Source organism: Oryza brachyantha, chromosome 1 (genome assembly GCF_000231095.2).
Source record: "Oryza brachyantha chromosome 1, ObraRS2, whole genome shotgun sequence".
Lineage (NCBI taxonomy): Eukaryota > Viridiplantae > Streptophyta > Magnoliopsida > Poales > Poaceae > Oryza > Oryza brachyantha.
In genome coordinates, this window is record NC_023163.2 from 18,285,634 (window position 1) to 18,305,295 (window position 19,662).

Sequence of the window (19,662 nt, forward strand, 5' to 3'; positions counted from 1 at the left end):
GAATGGTTTTCTCCTGTCAAAAGGTACATGCATTTGCCTTATCTTCACACTCTCGCTGTTTGAAATGAAGATTAACCTTTTCACGTAGCCGTACAAAGCAGAAAATTCACCCATGTTTTTTTATGCCATGTTGACTGAATTTCACTTGACTAGGGACATATATTATGATAAACATATTGATATGTTTGCGGATTCATGAAAAGTAAACATGTAGAAATATAAGGATATCTAGAGTTTGAAATTTGGTCAACAATATAATAACATCCTTTATCTCAACTAATCGCAACCATCGCTTATTTAATTTCCACACATACTTTCCCATCTCAATTAATCACAATCATCCCTCACCTCAACGTTAATATCTACAAAAGACTCCAAATATTCTTATATTTTTGACAGTAGGAGTACTACATTTACATTTGGTACAACGGAATTCTAATCATACAACTGTGCAATTCCCATCTTTGTGCGCCATCACTGACTGAAAAATCCTCGGGATCAACTTGTGATGCAATTCTAATAGATAGAAGGAATAATAATTAGCATGCAGTAAACACATTAATATTTTTTAATTCAGTTTTCCTTCTTTGTTGCTTCAGGCTTTGGTATACATACTTGGGGGAAAGCAATTTACTTTTGGATACATCCTTTGAAAATTTCCGCAAGAATTTCCACACACGATAAATTAAAGCTACTTTTAGGGCAAGCATCCTCCTTTTTGCCATCATTTGTCTTGATGCTTTATTGCCCAGAACTTCTCTATTTCTTCTGTTGTTCTTCCGGGGATTCTTCCAGCTATAAGTTCCCACCTACATTAATCCATCATACAATTAGCACGGATAGGGAACTACAAATTTTTTTTTTAATTTGGACCAGACTGACTTGTGGATTTTGTGAGTTTATCAAACTTTGTAACAATCATAATTATATGCTAAATCTTGTAAAAATGGTTTGCCTTCATTTTCACTTTAAACTCGTGTAGGATGTATGAGGGTACCTGTTCCCAACAAGCCTATGCATTCTGAAAACAAGATCTTCCTCTTCTTCCGTGAAATGAACAAAGTTCTGTGCAGTGCTATTAACTTCTGCACATTTATATGAAAAAGAGATGGTTACCAGAGTAAGCAAAATAACCTGTTAGCTAATCATCATGAAATATGTTTCATATTACAAGTTTACAACTTTATGGTCTATATTAGAATTTTCAATGTGTCCACTAGAAATTTTCGTATTACAGGTTCTTTGCTTCTTTATCAGTATTCTGTGTTACTTCTACTTCCCCATTTGTCATTTTCTCTTTGCTCTGTCCATCTACATAACCAAATAAAGCATCAAGATGCAGAGTATGACCATGTGCAGTATAAATATCACTAAATATTAAAATAACACTAGTAAAAGGATATGAGCCTTTTGAACATAATGATAGGTAATGAATAGCTACAATAAAGAGAAGACAGGATGAAAAGGCCAAAAGGAAACAAACAAGAAAATGAAGATATGGCCAACCTTGAATACTGCCATCACTTGTTTTGGAATTCTTTCCTTCCTGGCTTCCGCTGCTACTTTCCATTAGCTTGAATACTGCCACTGAAATGCCGAGTTAAGATTCTGTGGTAGCTTAGAGCCTCAGACCCTTGTTATGGACTTTTTTCCTAATTTCCTTCTCTGAATATAGATGAGCAAAGCTCTGGTTTATAAAGAGATGGGAGTTGGTAGTCACCTTTCTGAACTAGCTGTACTGAATGGGTCTAATGTTGCTTACTTTTAGATTTTCCTTTCTCTTCCATTGGTTCCTTTACTTGTGTGGATTGGCTTTCTTGCTCATTCTCTCTCTCTCACACACACACACACGAGCGGCGTGCACACATTTATTTGCCTTGCTCTCCAGACTCAAAAGTTCTTTGATGCTACCTTTTCATGTCAATCCCTTTTTTGCCAATAAAAATTTTGCACACTCCCTTATTTACCACTAATGTCACAGTGAATTAGTGGCAATAAGCGAATGGATAAACATTAGAAATCTACAAAGTTCAGGGGGCTAGATGTCCAGCTTAAAGTTTGGGGTTCTAAACAGACTTCTGTTTAAAGTCTAGAGGGTAATATGTTTTTTCATTTTTGGTGACACTTCCTTTATTTACCATCATTTTTGTCGGTTTTCCTACCACAAGAATGAATACAAACAATTTGAAACTTGAGATATCATTTTGGCCCTTTCCAAATACCATTGAGTAGTGGTGCTGTTCTGTTGTCTTAAGTTTTTAACTAGTTAACCCTCATCTCAAACATATTTTCTTTCTTTATTGCTGCAAATAGCAATCCATAATATAGAAAAGGACCATCAAGGTTGGTTGAGAAATATAGGGTATATAATTTGAGGAGTGTAAATATTAAATTTAAGACCCGTATGCTAGTTTAATGAGTCGCATCCAACTTTGCCCTGTATTTATTCTATCAGGTGCATTTGTTTATCACAACACGTAGAAATACCCCCAAATCCCCAAACATCTTTCCAAGACAATCATAAGAGGGTGCATAAGTCATATCTTCTGTTGCTTGCCTGATCTTATATAACTTATAATCCTTGTACAAATATTAGGGCTCTATTGTTTCACAGTTGCAACTGCTTATAAGCCAAAATTTGAATTTTAGAACGTAACTTTGAACTAGATTTTATGGTTTTTTCATCATGGTCTGTTTTATACATTTCGCTTTTGAGTCGCTATGGACACGTATGTAAAAGTTTTACCTAGAAATTATTTTTCATTTGCAAAAACGTGTTTTCGCTTATACCTCCAAAAAGCGAAATAATGGGAGCCATTGAGTTATGTGGAGGCTGAGCTCCTCTTAAAATCTAGGACTAGTTAGTTTAATTGTGCCGTTCACAGAAACATGCTTTCACAGAACATATATCATTCTGCCGTTCGGTGCTAGAAATCTTCTATGATTGGAGTTATAATATATTTATGACATTTTATACAGTCCATATGTTGATCATTGCTTTTAGTTTATGTTTTTCTGATTCTATCCCATTTTTTTTTAAAAAAATGTTGTTTGGTATCATCCACTTCGTATGTGTATCTAGAGAATCTATCTGACCACTGACTGCTAACACCAGCCGTCTCTATTCTCATGCTTTTCATCACGCTATAAGTTTTTTGTTCCTATTATGTTCTCAGACTCTTTTATTGCAGTAGCCTCTTTTGTTTCTTTTTAAAAATAATCTTGCATCTTCTGTATCAATAACACATCTAAATTGCATCACACACCAATTATTATCCAAATAATTTCCATATTTGTCTCTAGGTGAGCAACATGTTCTCATGTTCGTTATTTCTTTTCTTATAATAACCTTATTTTTTTCATTAAATCTTTTCTGAAGAGTTCATAAAATGTTTGAAAAATAAATGTAAGCAAATGAAATTCTCCATTATAGATAGGAATTTCTATGGCTGATAGGATGAGTAATTTGACTTTAGATTTTCCACACATTTCTTCATCTCGGCTGCACATCTTTTATGATAAGGTAACTATCATATGCACACACACAATCTTACACGGCTACACCTATTATCTATTTAAATTGTTTCAAATGCTGTGGATACACATACCTTGGTGTTTTTACTACGGATTCACACATTTTTGCTCACTTGGTGTTCCTTTTCTTTTCCTGACTGCAACCATTTGGGTAGCGAGCTGTCACTAAAAAACCCTTAGGTGTGGTGTATAATCCAAAGCAGAAAGCACTGTCAGGCACTTCCCTGGAAGTTTGAATATCATAAAAATCCTAAGTTCGCCTTTGGCATGAGCCACATGGTTTGAGAAGGTTGGGTGTTGAATATAAGGCCCACACGTTAATCTAATGAATTCCCGCAAAAAAATAAAAATTCTAATGAGTCACATCCTACTAATACTTTTCCCTGTTTTTATTCTCTCGTGCATTTAATTGTTACCGTCCATATGAAAGACCCCAATCATCTTTCCAAGAGAATTATATGGGCTACCAAAGTCACATCCTCCGTACCTCATTCAATTTCATCACCTTCCTAACCTCTGTATCAATTTTAGCACCCCCAAAGTCGCGAATGCAGAGTACTAGGTGCAGTACTGCTCACTAACAAGTAGACTCCATGGGCTGTAGGGCCTATATGTTAGTCTGCTGTATTGCAGGGACAATACTGCAGAGGATCTCAATTCCAAAGTCACATCCTCTAGCTTTGCTCACAGTAGTCCAATCCATTTTTGTTAAGACTCAGAAGTAATTCATTCTGGTAACACTCAGTTAAAGCTGAATTTTTCGCAATCTAGCTCTTTTCAGAAAGAAATTTTATAAATTGACATATCTAGAAACATTATCCAAAAATGAACCTATTTCTCGACGCCACGTAACATGGCGCCAAGGTGGGGTTGGCTGGTCTAACTCCGCACCAACCCCACCTTGGAGCATATTAGATTCTAATCAACGTGGTGCCGAGAAACGGGTCTATTTTTGGATAATGTTTCTGTATGGATCCATTTGTAAAGTTTCTTTACAAAAAAAGGCTAAAACGTGAAAATTTCACCAGTTAAAGTACTTGTTAGTTGCTACACAGATTTACTAAGCTTGGAAGCAAATTGGCACCTCGACATGATCTGCAATAGAGGACCTCCTCAACCCTCAAGGTAAAGCTCTGGTCAAAACTAAGTTTGATACTAAAAGATTCATTTAGTGATGATTTGCTTCCTCCTACACACCAAACATGTTCTCTTACATATAGTCAAAAATAACTTGCAGGTGAACAGCGAACTGTTGAAATTGAGACTCTTGTTGATACCCAGGGAGCTCCGGTTGGCTGTAAATCCTTGTCTTCTGCTGAACCGATGCTTTCTAACTTGGTACATCCCAGTTTTTCTGGTTGTCCAGATTTCCCCGGCATGCCCATGTGGCTACGATGCTGCGTCACGTGCAAAACACAAGTCGTCGATTTAACGATGATTGTAACCTTGCAACAGCAATGTCTACTGTGGCAATTGCTGTCGGGATACTTAACTATCTGCTTTTAATGGTGGGGCAAATCAGCCCCAATAATTGTCCTGAGAGGCCAACGAGGAGATCCAACTGGGTTATTGAACCTGTAGTGTAGATGCCTTCTGCAAAACGCTGAACTGCATCCAATGGGAATATGGGGTCCCATTTCCAAGCTTTTCAGTCGGGTACCAGTAGCAATCGCTTGGGCTACACCACAGTGTTAAACTTTTAATATCATGCATCTTATGTAGGATACGAGGACGGTTGCACAGTTGCAGCATCTATCGTACACGTACTCCCCTTGGTTTACGAATATAAGGTGTTTTGGTTTTATTTTAAGTTAGACCTCTTCAGCTAATATAAGGTGTTTTGGTTTTATTTTAAGTTAGACCTCTTCGGCTAAGTTTACTTAGGCCGTGTTTGTTCTTAATAAGTCAAGATTCGCTTCCCAAGCTGTTAAATGACGTGATTTTTGAGAAAATTTTCTATAGAAAAGTTGCTTTAAAAATCATATTACTCTATTTTATATTTTTATAACTAATAATTAATTAATATATATTAATCTATTACTATATTTTTCGCACCAGATAACTTATCTACGTTCGAACGCGGCCTTATAACACCCAATAAATTTATATATTACAAAATATATTTAAATTTTGTTTTGGGTTATATAGAAAGACGAGACATTGCAACATTTTTCTACATACCTGGTCGAAGAAATTTGACTTAAAACACCTTACGTTATAAAACGCTGTGTATAAAAAAGGAAGAAAACCGCACACCATCCTATGTATTTTTGAGGAATAAAAACAACCACCTAAATGATAAATTGATCTGAAACAGACCTTTTGCAAAATTATGAAAAGGAGCATCACCTAACAGTCTTGCGTGCACATTGCGGTCAGCAGAAGCAGCGTTTACACGGCACATTACTGGCATATTGTCCGTGCATTATAATATTAACTTAAAAAATAATCATTAACACATTATTATTATTACTGCTGCTGCTGCTGCTGCTACATATTAATTGATGTATATATTGCTCCAATGTATCTTCATTTATTTGTATATAAAATAGATAGTTAATAGAGGATAGCTCATATGTAGGCCCACTTTCTTAAAAATATGTGTTGGTGGTGAGGCGGGGTAAATCAAGCAGTATGGGATAAGACAAGTACTATTTTAATGTAGTACAGATAATATGAGTAATAGTATGTAAAAAAAATATGACTTGTTATGGCAGCTAATTTATTTACGAAGTTTGTAGTTATGGAGTCTCCGAATCTAGAGCGAAAATCTAAACTATTTATGAGACTTAAATTCCGAGAGTATCATAGCTATCATAAGAGCAGGTACAATAGCAGACTATAAGCTAGCTATAAATATATTTTAAGAAGATAAGAGATGAGAAACAAGGGCACAAATATCACAGACTCCAAGACACATGTGTCTATGATAGGTGGGAGCGGATATTAATTGTGTAGTATATGTTTATATCTAACTATTATATAAATTAACTATTAAATTAGCTATGTATAATTTAAAGCCAGCAGTTGACCATACTATTGAACCTTTCTCTAAGCTCTCTAAAAATTATCATGTGAAGTGCACCTACTCTCAAGGAATGCCGGTATAACCTTTCTCTCGGCTTCCTGCCTCAACCCATTCCAGGCACAAAATCAAACAAACTAGAGATGTACGTGCAGACAGGAGGTTATGAGGGGCGGATATGGGCATGCCCTCGCTCAACTTTCCTACCTCGCCGTACCCTAAATATATATTATAGTTATTAAGACATAGCATATCCGTATATGCAATATATCTATGAGCAAGGTTAACAGAAGAGCCAGCTACTGGCACTAAAATCTTTCCACATATCATTAAGAGCTAACGTAAAGTCAATTTATATAACAGTTACATATAAATATATATTATATTATTAATGAATGGTCCACATTTCATACACACTTAGTGTCTTGGAGTTTATGCTGTAGTTGACGCTTATATCATTTATTGTACTCGCTCTAACTACGAGATGTGCTACACAAACAACTATATCTATACTCATATAAAAAGAAACAATGATTGTGGTGGGTAGTGGTGAATCTGCTAACTATCCTGCCACCAACTCCCTACTATTTTTTAAAAGAAACAATAACTATAAGATCCATCTATTAAATTACTTTTATTTATTCTACTTTGTGTGAAAAGAACGAAGTATTATTGGACCAATGGATCCATATGCTAGTAACAAATTATAAACATCAATTTAGAAAATAATATATTAATAACATGTTAATGATAATTTTCTTTAATACAATCATGTTGCGTCCTTAATTCTTAAAAGAAAAATTGACTATAGACTTACATGTGAACCGTCTCTACTATTCGTGGGAAGAGAAAAACTGTGAAATGAATAAGACTCGTATGTCAGTATTTCGTTCCAGACGAGGTTATACAAAGTTGCATCCAACAACAGTAGTGCGTGAAGGCGAGTGGGCAAAGTGAGGCAGATGGTCAATACATGCAGTCAAATCTGAGCTTGATGCACGGGCCTCTTGCGTTGAGGGTACAACGACCATACATGCAGTCAAATCTGAGCTTGATGCACGGGCCTCTTGCGTTGAGGGTACAACCAGGACATAATTAGGAGTAATTGTCAAATGATATGTTTATAAAAAAATAATTCAAAAATAAAATTTTTATATACGTATTTATAACGATCTAAAAGCTAATACTAAAAATAAATTACAACAAAAGAAATCTTAAAATAAACTCTAAATTTAAAATTAAGAATTTAAATTTTAACTTATAAATATAAATAGAAGAAAAAGACGAGGATGATAATCGATCACTACTCACACCAACACGGGCACACGTGGACGCCTCCTTACTACCACACATGACACCTACATTTGCATGCTACTAACGACGCCGACCTGCGTGGTTGCGTCTGCATGGCGCTGCTTGGGGTTGCCAGTTGCAGTGACAACCCCAAGCAGCGAATTTTTCATAGAAGCATAACTGCGAGCTTGGGTAACTTGGGTTGGAAACTTGGATGGAACTTGAAAGAGAGGGGAGAAACTGGGCAGTGGACTTGTTGGGCCAAATGTTTCTGATTGTTCATGGGCCTTTTCTTAGCGCTTGGGCCAGGGATAGCGATCCAGAGGCGGCAATCCATCGCCAGAGAAACCCAGGTGGGCCCACCTTAAACCACACGCTCTTCTCTCTCCGTGTTCGCTTCCTCGTCGCTCCGACCTCCACCGGACCAGATCGCCGCCCGCCGGAGAAATGCCGCCGCGGAGGCGAGATCGCCGGAGGCCCCGGGACCCGTCACCGGAGAGCTCCCGCCCGAGCACGGCAGCCGCCTCTTCCTCCTCCTCCTCCTCCTTATCGGGGCCCCGCTTCCGTCCCGCCCTCCTCGCACCTCTCCTCCTGCTCCTCGTCCTCACCGCGCTCCACTTCTCCGGCCTCCTCTCCCGGTCCCGGACTCATACGCCGCAGGTGGGGACGAAACTATCCGTATACGAGCGCGGACTCGTCAAGCGCGATGTCTCCGCCAGCGAGATCCTCACCGTAAGGACCTAAATCCTCTCGCTCGATCCGATTTGTTCCAGCTGCATCAGCCGCGAGCTTTGTTGATTTGGACCGCCTGGTGCTTCTGCCTCGCTGCTGCAGGAGCACGCTACGGTTTCGGAGAACCGGTCGCGCCGCCACTTCCGCAACCCTGTCCTCGCCTATGTGACCCCCTGGTGCGTCGTTTATGCATTTAGGCGTGCGCATGTTTGATTTGCTTCCGCGAGTTTTTAACAGCAGTGATATCGACCACCAAGCATGAATGGATGGACGATGCTCAATTGCTTATCCGAATGAATGGATGGTCGAACGTGGCATCTTAAAACCTCTATTGGTTTGTGCAGATAATAGGAAATTAGATCTGATAAGGCATTAATTATCCCATGGGGATACGATGATATGTATGCTGTCATCTGTCCTCTTGTATACTCAGTAAGTAGTGACCATGTCTGCAGCATGTTGCATGTTATATTGCAAAACTCAGACCATTTCCCCCAGAAAAGGAAAGGGAATGTACTTTGCTATGGCTAGTACGAAGAAGTAAAAGAGCTGATTACAGCCAGGGGCGAAGCTAGAGCAAAATAGAGGGGGGTGCCACGGGTATCTGAATTTGAATCGGAGGAATGAATATATGGTGAAAATTCATAAACTTTAGTTAAAAACCCTTCTTCTATGCAGCTTCGCCACTGATTGCAGCAATTTTGTACAATGAAATATTGTTTCTGGGTCTGTTATGAAGGGGATTTTGTGATGCAGGAACTCTAAAGGTTATGACATGGCAAAGTTGTTCAGCGCAAAGTTTACTCACATATCACCTGTGTGGTATGACTTGAAGAGGTTTGTGGCTAACTCTTCATGGTATAACTTCCAATTATCATTTTCCTCAAGCTGTTTGTCTAATGCGTAGCGATGGGAATAAGCTAGTTTTGGAAGGACAACACAATTTTGATGCCAGATGGGTCTCCGAACTTCAAAGTAATGGGTCTTTGGTACGCAATTCATTTTTCTTTCTTTATGTGGAGTTCACTATGTATTATGCTGTTGAAGGACACATTACACTATCAAAGTTATGAAAGTACTCCCTCAAGAACATCTGAAGTTTTTGAGGAGATTAAGGTTGAGGTGACGGATGGTTGTAACTGGTTGAGATTGGAAAGTAGGTGGTGAAATTAGATGAGGGACCGCTGTGATTGTTTGATATGAGGAAGTAGGTGGGAATGGCCTTATATTCTTGTACAAATTTCAAACTCTTCATGTTCTTATATTTCTGGACAACGGGAGGACGATATTTGGAAAATTTATCATCTAAAGTTATGCATAGCTGTGTATATTTACAACCAAATAGTATTAACACCGTTTTTCAATTGTATACTTGGATTATGAGTGCAAAATACATTAAGACAATTCTGTTAAAAATATATATGCCTGTTCTTTAGGTATTGCCAAGAGTTGTCTTAGAAGCATTCCCTGGGATTGTGCTATTGAAGAAGAAGCTAAGGGACAAAGCTATTGATCTAATTGTGAGTGAATGCAGGTAAATATTTATATTGTTGTATGTCCAGTTATGGTTATAGTTATGATTGCCAGTTTGACATCTGACTGTCAGTGAATAGGGATAAGGGGTATGATGGTGTTGTGCTGGAGTCCTGGTCAAGATGGTCTGCTTATGGTGTGCTAGATGATCCAGAGCTACGCAACATGGTAAGCCACCATTATCCATCATTAATATCCTGTATTATTCTAAGAATGAGCTTTTCACAATCATGCTTGGCAGTAGATGTTAGCATGTGCAGTTGTGCACTTGCAATGTTTTGTCATTTATCTGGTTTGCATTCTTTATCTTGACTTGGAGTGACACAGCCAACCCAACAGGCACATCAGCTTCTCCACCAAACGCTAACCACTTGAATATTTATGTCAGAACCAACTCATTGAAGATGATTTTTGTAAACAAACATCTCAAAGACAGTGAGAAGTTAATAATGCCAAATAATAAGGACCAAACAAATTACATCGTAAAAGTAACATGTGATGAGTGATTTTGGTGGACAAAATATATTAGTGTAGTAAGAGCATCCTTAGCAGCTCATTTAAATTTGGTCATCTATATCTTCATTTTCTTCATTTGGATGATAATCTAAAATAATTTTATCCTCTATCTCTCTTCGTACTCCAGCAGATCATCCATACATGACATCCTCCATATCTTTTTGGAAGATGAAGAGGGAACATCCAAATATGAAGCTTCTCTTTTCTAATATGGATGATATCTAAAAATAAAGGATGTGGTGGATGTTCTGTTGGAGCTCAATTTTTATTCTTCATCCTCTATTTTTAGAATGAAGAATGAGATAGATGTACTGCTAGGGATGCTCTAACAGAGTATAAACTATAGAGTATTATAGCATTCTTGTTTTGTTATTCACCCTTTTTATTTGAAAAATTGGCATTATTGACTAACGGTTTTCATATGTGGTTCTACCCAGTAAGTTTGTAACTTCATATCAGCATAAACTGATAAAAAAATAATATTTTGACAGTGATTTTAATGACAAATCTTGTGACAGCTTTTATATCGCCAATCAAACATATTGATGACTAGATATTTTAGAAAATTTTATGTTTACGGCTTCAAGAATGCCATTTGAAAACAGCAGTTTGATTACTATGTACATCTGTAAATGTCATTCTATCATTTCAAATTGCACTTGCAGCAAATTTTCTCTACATACCCATAATCGATAATTGACATTTGCATTTGCAAGATAAAAGTAATGGCTTTACTGCTGTAGGCATGGGAAAGTGTAAATATTTTTCTGAACTCTTGAAAGAAGGTTATCATGATAGTGTGCTCTACGCTCACATTTTCTAGAGGATCGATGTAGCTAAGTGTGTGAGTTTTGTAGTTTTTTTTATGTACACCTTTATATATGCTGGTGGCTAAATGATATTATATGATTTAGCTTTAGATTTGAAAATAATCATTTTTTCATTTTTAAGATGATAATATATGATATGAATCTTTTTGAAAACAATTGTGGTGCACAAGTACTGCACTAGTAGTGCCATACGTGTCAAGGTGCAGAGCATATATACTTTTTTGAAAACCTATGTAGCCTGTAAACTCAGTCCACGGCAACAAGTGCAGAACAACATGGGCAAAGGCCCAAACCCCAAGCGTGCTGAGCCCGAATGGTTTGCTATGTGGGAGGTGACCTTGTAGACCAAATACATTGGATAATTACGTGATTAATCAGCTGATCTTATGAGAGAATAACATCTTGAGGCAATGCCTCTGCTAGTTCCCCATTGTCTATGCTACTGCCTGAGTCTTACGAATGAAACCCTTCTTATCAAGGGAGTAATGCACTTATTTCTTTATTACTTTATGGCCAATTAATCTTAGCAGAAGAACGGAAATGCCAGTGGGGGTGACTGGTAACTGGCATTCTTTCTTGCAGTCCTCTACAATGGTTTGTTTAGTTGCACCTCATATCCTTTTCTCGTAACTCCTCACAATACTTTTGTTATATGCTACAGGCACTTCAATTTGTAAAGCATCTGGGGAAGACTTTGCATTTGACCAGTTCAAACTTAAGTACACATCACCGTTTGAAATTAATTTATGTTATCCCAGCTCCACGAATGAAAGAGCTAAACAATCATGATTTTGGATCAGAAGATCTCCTTCAGTTGGCTGACTCAGTAGATGGTTTCTCTCTTATGACATATGACTTCTCAGGACCACAAAATCCTGGCCCCAGTGCACCTTTGAGTTGGATGCAGTATTCTTTAAACACACTTCTTTCAGCTAAGGGGTCTGCTTCTCATGGGCATTCTCACTTGATATTCCTTGGCATCAATTTTTATGGGAACGATTTTCTCCTTTCTAAAGGTAAATGCTTAAGTTTCATCTTTCACACCCTCACTGGTGAAATGAAGAAATATCCTTTTTGTGTTGCCATGTGAAACAGAAAATTCACCCATGTTTCCTTTACATTGTGTTGCCTGACTATTGAGTATTGACATGTATTATGACATTATACTAGGTAAACATCGTGATGTACGGCATCATTGGTAGCAAGTCGAACATTGTCTAGTTACTTGATTTATCATGTGATTGATTCATACATGGAATTTATCTTCACCTACATTTCAGACGATATATTTCCCAGTAGGCAAAATTTGCTACAGGGCATCGAAAAAACGTGTAATTAGCCGGTGGACACCGTAAGATCACGAATTTGCTGCAGGGCACCACAAAAATATGGTAATTAGTTGGTAGACACTCCGGTCATTATTTTATTAATTTCAGAGTCAAAAATTTTAAAAATGACGAGATTACCCTCTGGGGCCGGGTCACCGCCGCCCTCGCCGTAGCTGGGTCGCCGCCGTCGTCACCTGCTCTGTCACCCTGTAGGCTAGGGCTCGGGTGTGGCGCGGCGCCGAGACCGACTGGGTCTAGTTCGACCGGACCCAGTCGGTATAACGGGTTGGCCACCGAGGGCAATCTCGTCATTTTTAAAAATTTTTACTCCAAAATTAATAAAATAATGGCTGAAGTGTCTATCAGCTAATTACCACATTTTTGTGGTGCCTTATAGCAAATTTGTGATCTTACGGTGTTCACTGGCTAATTACGTGTTTTTTCGATGCCCTATAGCAAATTTTGCCTTCTCAGTAATGTTTGTTTGTTTGTTTGTTTATAGGTGATGGTAATGCTATCACTGGAAGAGATTTCATTGATTTACTTGAGAAGTACAAGCCATCTTTGCAGTGGGATGAGAAAAGTTCAGAGCATTTTTTTGTCTATTCAAATAAAGGGCTGAGGCATGCTGTATTTTACCCCACTCTGATGTCTCTTTCTGTACGCTTGGATGAAGCTCAAGATTGGGGAACAGGGCTTTCAATTTGGGAAATTGGTCAAGGTTTGGACTACTTTTTTGATGTTCTTTAGGAATATCTATGTGTGGCCTTTTTTTTTTTTTGTTTTGTTTTTGGGAGAACTACTATTGCTTCAAAGTACTATTACAGAGGCATCTTTATCGCTATTGGTATCATGTGCACCTGTGAGCATTATTCTTTTAGTTACAAAACTGCCATTTCATAACAGATTACATCCTCCTGGGAAATGTTTCCAATAACCAAATTTCCCCTCAATGTTCTACCGCAAAACTTAGATTAAGTGATAATGAGATTTTTCGGGTATTTGGATCTAAGGCTAGGATGAACCTAACCTGACTTGGCGAGGCCTGCCGTTTGGAATCGTAAAATTATCGTACCTCTCGGGGGCAAGCCAGCACAAACGGGTGAGAAAAGGCTCGCTCGCGGCGGAGAGCCAATTTGGTTTTCCTTCACCGGCAAACTTGTCTTGTGCGAGCTGGCCATCAAAAGCTAAACAACCAAACAGCTCAATAAAACAAGCCCTGCAACGCAGCAACAACCTGGTTTGCCCAACTGAGCTATAGCTCAAGCTATCAAACAACCAAATGGACCTTTCATCACTTGTTATAGAATGCACATGGTTGATTATTGACTATAGTTACTTCATTTGGTAGTATCAAACTGCCTCATTCCTTAAGCAAGTGTGCTGGTCTGATTTTGTTATTAACACAATTTGTTATGTTGATGTTTATGTAACACACTTTGCATTCGTACATCAAACTTTTAGTTATGCAACTGCTCAATTCCCATTATTGTGGGCAGCAGTTACAGGAATATCTGGTAGGGTCAAATTGTGGTGCGATTCTAATATTGAAAGAATAATAGATCGTCATGGAATAAACACATTAATAATTTTTCATTCAGTTTTTCTCCCTTTTACATCAGGCATAAGGCTTCGATATGTAAACTTGGGGCAATACAATTTGTTCTGGCTACACCCTTGGGAAATTTTCCATGAGAAAGTTTCCTTATAAATTATTATAAGCTACTTTTAGGGCATGCATCTTTTTTTTCCCCTCATGTATCCTGTTGCTTTCTTGCCCAGAACATCTCTACTTCTTTTGCGGTCCTTCCAGGAATTCTTCCAGCTATAAGCTCCCATCTACATAACTCCATTATACAAGGATCAAAGTTAGGGAACTGCAAATAATGTATTTGTCCGAAACAGACAAACATATGGGCTTCATGAATGAGTCGAACTTCTGAAACAATCAGTATAAGCCAGACAAGTGTAAAAAGACAATTTGTCTTCATTTTCACTTGGTGCACATTACAGGCATGTGTATTAGGATACCTGTTCCCGACAAGCCTGTGAATTCTGAAAACAAGATCTTCCTCTTCTTCTGTGAAAGGAGCAAAATTCTGTGCAGTGCTATTAACTCCTGCAGTACTTATGAAAAAGGTTGGTCATCAAAGTAAGCAAAATAATCCAGTAGCGAATCATTAGAATTTGCAATCTGTCCTGGAGGGGATTTATTCTTATGCTGGAAGGAAACAAAGCTAGAGTTTGCCTTCTTCATTATGTTTATCTGTTCGTCTAGTTCTCAGGATTGATGATAGGTAACTGATTATCATGTTTGTGAGCATGCTCTGTAACTATTACTTCCTGATTTCTCATTTGTCTTTGTTTTGTCCATTGATATAATCAAATAAAGCATCAAGATGCAAAATATGACAATATGCAGGTCAAATGTCGCTAAAATATTTACTAAATGACACAAATAAAATTATTTGTGCCATTCTTCATTTGCCCTTTTGGAACATGTTAATAGGAATTATGAAGCACAAAGCTGTAGTCAAGAGAAGCAAAGGTTGAAAGGCTGAAAGGAAACAAATGGAAAATCAAGATATGACGAACCTTTTGTTTCACAGCCATCACTGGTTTTGGAATTCTTTCCCTGGCTACCTCTGTTGCTATCCATTAGCACAGAAAATGTCAATGATATGCCGAGTTAAGATTTTGTGGTAGCTAAGAGCATCAGACCCTTCTTATGACTTTAGTTTCTCTAGGACCCTTCTCTGTGTAATGATGAACAAAACTCTGGTTTTTAAAGAGATGGGAGTTGGTAGTCACCTTTCTGATCTAGCTGTACTGACTGGCCCTAATGCTGCTGGCTGTTGGATTTTCCTACTCTTCCATTGGTTCCTTTATTTGTGTGGATTGCCTTTCTTGATTGTTCGCTCTCCTTCTCTCTCATTTATTTTTCCTTGATCTCTAGATTCAAGTCCTTTCCAGTTAGTTTTCACTATGCTTTATTATCTATACAGCCTCATCTTTTGGCTTGTATTAAGCATAAGCGGAACATCTTATTGATGATTAAAAATAATCTGTGGGTAAAACATTTAGATACATGATCTTAGAGATCTAAAAGCAAAGGTTGAAAAATAAACTACGATAAAAAAAACTTAAAATCAACTCTAAATTTAAGTTTTAAAATTCAAATTTTGGCCTATAAGCATAAGCATAAGCGAAAAGATAAGGAACTCTACTACTGTAATGCTGTGTTCCTTTTGTATTTTACTTGTAAATTGTTCTTCTGATATACTCCATACTAAAGAAGGACAGGAAAAAATGTTCTGCATGCAAGTTGTAATTTAATGTTGCACAAATTGTTTCTACAAAGTATAAAACAACCTTTTCAAAATTTTAGATAACTCAGGTGGGCACCTAGGGCAGTGTTTTCTTTATACAGTTTACCTAGGCTGCGTTCGCCCCCTCGCTTCTTAACCTTAGATTCCCTCGTTTTCCGCACGCACACTTTCCGAACCGCTAAACGGTGTATTTTTTATAAAAAAATTCTATAGAAAAGTTGTTTTAAAAATCATATTAACCTATTTTATATTTTTTATAATTAATAATTAATTAATTATGTACTAATCTATTTCTACGTTTTCCACGCCGATAACTAACATCCCCTCACTCCACAAACGAACGCGGCCCTAGGAGGTTTCCTTCTAATATAGGTTGATATGTTAGGTGGAGATATGGAGTATTTGCTTTCACTTTGTTAAATATCCTATGTCCCTAAACCTGCATATGTGAATCCACATGAACTGCCTGAGATTGCTTATATTCTACATGTAAAGAAGATCAAACTCCTATCCTAATTTTTATATATTTGACATTTCATATTGTAGCTTTACATTTAGGATACAGAATCAGCATACCCGATGAAGCCACATTTGCCATGAAATACCTGATGGGGATGGGATGAACTTTATTAGATTGCTTCTATAGCAAGCAGTTTTAAAAAATGACTATGAAAACCCTGTGCACCTCATTCCCCATTCAGCAGAAACTAGTTTTGAACTATTCATTTGAGACTTGAGCTCTCCGATTTCTAACTTCCAATCTCGAGTTTGAAAATAGTGGTGGCTTCTAGCTGGTGACCTCTTTTTTGGAAACAGCATAGCTTTATTTCAAGGGAGTTCTGAACCTTTCCTGTAAGAGTAAATTTAGATATCTACAACTGTTTTGTCAAAATTATCAGTTTATTGCAACTTTAGCTAGACATTTCAAATAACTCCAACATGTATGATTTTACAAAAAATGCTGCAGCTTTATCTGTCTAACAAATTTTGAGTGATTGGGTCCACTTGTCGTGCACACATGCTAATACTTATGACATAAGTCGGGTCACATGTCATACACATAGAAATAGTAGAGTAAAGTTGCAGTTTTGTGATAAAATCGTTGGCCGTTGTTATAGTTTGGTGAAATACCCATATAAACTTATAACGAAGTGATACTTTTGACAAAATGATTGTAATTTTGTGAAATTTACTCTTCTTTTAATGTTCATTCTTCAACATAGTAGTAGCTAAACGTGTAATATCTGTTGTTTCTGATAATAAATGTCATGATAGATATGGAAGTTGGTAAAGAACTCTTCATGAGCCCATGGATAAAATCATCAGCATGTTACTTTTGCTTTCCCATGCATATTCTAATTCATAGATTTTAGGCACACCTAATTCTTAGTTAATTACCCTGTTCACAACTTCTCATCCACCACATCTCACAAGCCTGTAGACAGAACCTGAACCTCAGTGGTGAACTTCAATTCCCAAATATCAACGTCTTTTAACAGTAAAGATCAAAACATATTCAATAAGATCACAGCAGCCATGAAGGCAATAACAAAACAGAAATATAAATGAATCAACTCATTTTCGTCCTCACAGCTCAAGCTGGGAAAACTGGCTCCCAGCAGATAAACCAACAGGACTGGAGCTCTGGTAGGGAGATGGAAGAAAAGGAAGGAATCACCCCACGAATGGGTCCCCACTCCCCAGACATGCTTACCAGGTAAGAAAAAAAATATGTGTTATAAATGTCACACTTCATGTAATATAAGTTCCTCCTTGTTTATCCCAGCTGAATTTTTTTTATCATCTTTACCCATGCATCTGGTGTTGTATCAGGTGCAGTGCACCTACCAGAAAAGAAGTCATCCTTCTTTGAGCCCCCCCTGACCATACTTGTTAGGTGTGCATAAGTTTGCTGTCCTGCTTCCAAATCTTGCCCCGTGTTATATTTTCTCTAAGCAAGTCCAATATAGTCACCAACCTCTTAGATTGTTCTTTCCATGATATTTCATTGTGTTAATTAATAGTTGTGCTATTGATGAGTAGGCACATCTTCTGGCCTCAGGGTTCAAGTGTCAAGATTAAGAATTGTGGCATCTCCTGGTGGATAATTCACTTTTTCTTTTTCAGGTTCATAGTCAAAAAATATTAATCTGAAAAAGAAAACATTATTGTCTAAGACTTCAATTTACTGTACTAACGTGATTAAAGCCATAATGGCAATCTGATCCATTGTAGTGTCACATATCTTTAAATTTATGAGGGTCCCATTATTGGAGTTGTTAAAAAGAGTCAATCATATAATTCATCTTCTTCATGACACTTGTTTTATTTACTGTCGTTTTGTCAGTTCTGTCCACCACAAGAATTAATACTCCTTCCATGTTTGACCATTCGTTGACTTTGGAATCTATATTTGACCATTCATCTTATTCAAAAATTATTCTAATATGCAAAATTATAAGTCTTACTTGAAGTTCCTATAATAATAAATCAAATTATAACAAAATAATTAATAATTATATAATTTGTTTAAATAAGACGAATGATCAAACGTAAACATAAAAGTCAATAGTGTCATATAAAAAACATGGAGGGAGTACAATATTTTGAGATTTGAGCATGAATAAAAATAATTTGGGTCTTAAGAGTGATATCCTTGTTTTTGGCCCTTGCAAAATCTTATCCACAGTCCTAATATTTCATTAAGCGGGGGTGCTGGTATGTAGTATTAATTTGAGTGAAGTGCACCAGCGGTATCTAAACTTATATACATGTGTCATCTAGGTCTCTGAACTCTTAAAATGTATTTTTGGGTCCTCGAACTTGTCCGGGGTGTCATATAGGTCTAAACGAGCTCCAACTCGCTTCATCCGCTGACGTGGCATGCCACGGTGGCGCCTACATGTTGGTGGTGTCATGTGGGTCCTACATGTCAGTTTCTCTCTCCTCCTTATTCTTTTCTTTCACTTCTCGTAGGCGGCACCGTGGCATGCCACGTCAGCGGATGGAGTGGGTCGGAGCCTATTTGGACCTATATGACACCCCCGGACAAGTTCGGGGACCGAAAAATACATTTTAAGAGTTCAGGGACCTAGATGACATATGCATACAAGTTTAGGTACCGCTGGTGCACTTCACTTAATTAATTTCTTAACTACTTAACCCACTTTCTATATGCTGTGAAATCTGAAACTTCCTTTTCCTTCTTTATTGCTGTAAATAGCAACCAAATAGTATAGAAAATGAATATCAAAGATTCAAGGTTGGTTGAGAAACACACAGTCCATAGAGTTCGAGGTTGTTGAATAAGCCTCTATGTTGGTTTAACGAGTCACATCCTACTTTGTCTCTTATTTATTCTCTCGTGTACATTTATTTGTTACAACACATATAAATACCCTCCATCATGTTTACAGGACAATTGTAGGAGGGTACCTAACTCACATCATTTCTTTACCTTCCTAACACTTGTACAGATCCAATGTACACTTGAGTTCCATTCGAGGCTTGTGGAGGCTCAGTCCTTCAAGTATAGGAAAACT

General features: G+C 37.5%; 3 protein-coding genes across 6 annotated transcripts; 1 reads left to right on the top strand and 2 right to left on the bottom strand.

The window, feature by feature from the left end:
• Positions 1-539: 539 nt before the first annotated feature.
• LOC102712670 (MYB-like transcription factor ETC3) lies at positions 540-1,851 on the bottom strand. Of its 4 annotated transcripts, none has more exons than XM_006644314.3 (4): positions 1,721-1,851; positions 1,507-1,587; positions 998-1,085; positions 540-809 (listed from the first exon to the last, which is right to left on the bottom strand). In XM_006644314.3, the coding sequence occupies exons 2-4, from the start codon at positions 1,568-1,570 to the stop codon at positions 725-727; spliced, it is 237 nt and encodes a 78-aa protein (XP_006644377.1). In that variant the 5' UTR covers positions 1,571-1,587; positions 1,721-1,851; the 3' UTR covers positions 540-724. The 4 variants fall into 4 exon arrangements, with proteins under 4 accessions (XP_006644377.1, XP_015697875.1, XP_015697879.1 ...); XM_015842389.2 differs by having other exon boundaries at positions 1,507-1,665; positions 1,763-1,849; XM_015842393.2 differs by lacking the exon at positions 1,721-1,851 and having other exon boundaries at positions 998-1,082; positions 1,507-1,712.
• A 6,373-nt stretch (positions 1,852-8,224) lies between these two features.
• Positions 8,225-13,802, top strand: LOC102713868 (chitinase domain-containing protein 1). The gene is made up of 8 exons (XM_006646047.3): positions 8,225-8,584; positions 8,687-8,760; positions 9,341-9,421; positions 9,492-9,573; positions 10,021-10,118; positions 10,198-10,285; positions 12,125-12,479; positions 13,294-13,802. Exons 1-8 carry the CDS (start codon positions 8,300-8,302, stop codon positions 13,539-13,541), a joined length of 1,311 nt encoding a protein of 436 aa, XP_006646110.1. The 5' UTR covers positions 8,225-8,299; the 3' UTR covers positions 13,542-13,802.
• A 555-nt stretch (positions 13,803-14,357) lies between these two features.
• On the bottom strand, positions 14,358-15,633 carry LOC102713132 (MYB-like transcription factor ETC3). The gene is made up of 3 exons (XM_006644315.3): positions 15,387-15,633; positions 14,823-14,910; positions 14,358-14,630 (listed from the first exon to the last, which is right to left on the bottom strand). Exons 1-3 carry the CDS (start codon positions 15,448-15,450, stop codon positions 14,546-14,548), a joined length of 237 nt encoding a protein of 78 aa, XP_006644378.1. The 5' UTR covers positions 15,451-15,633; the 3' UTR covers positions 14,358-14,545.
• Between the last annotated feature and the right edge of the window lie 4,029 nt (positions 15,634-19,662).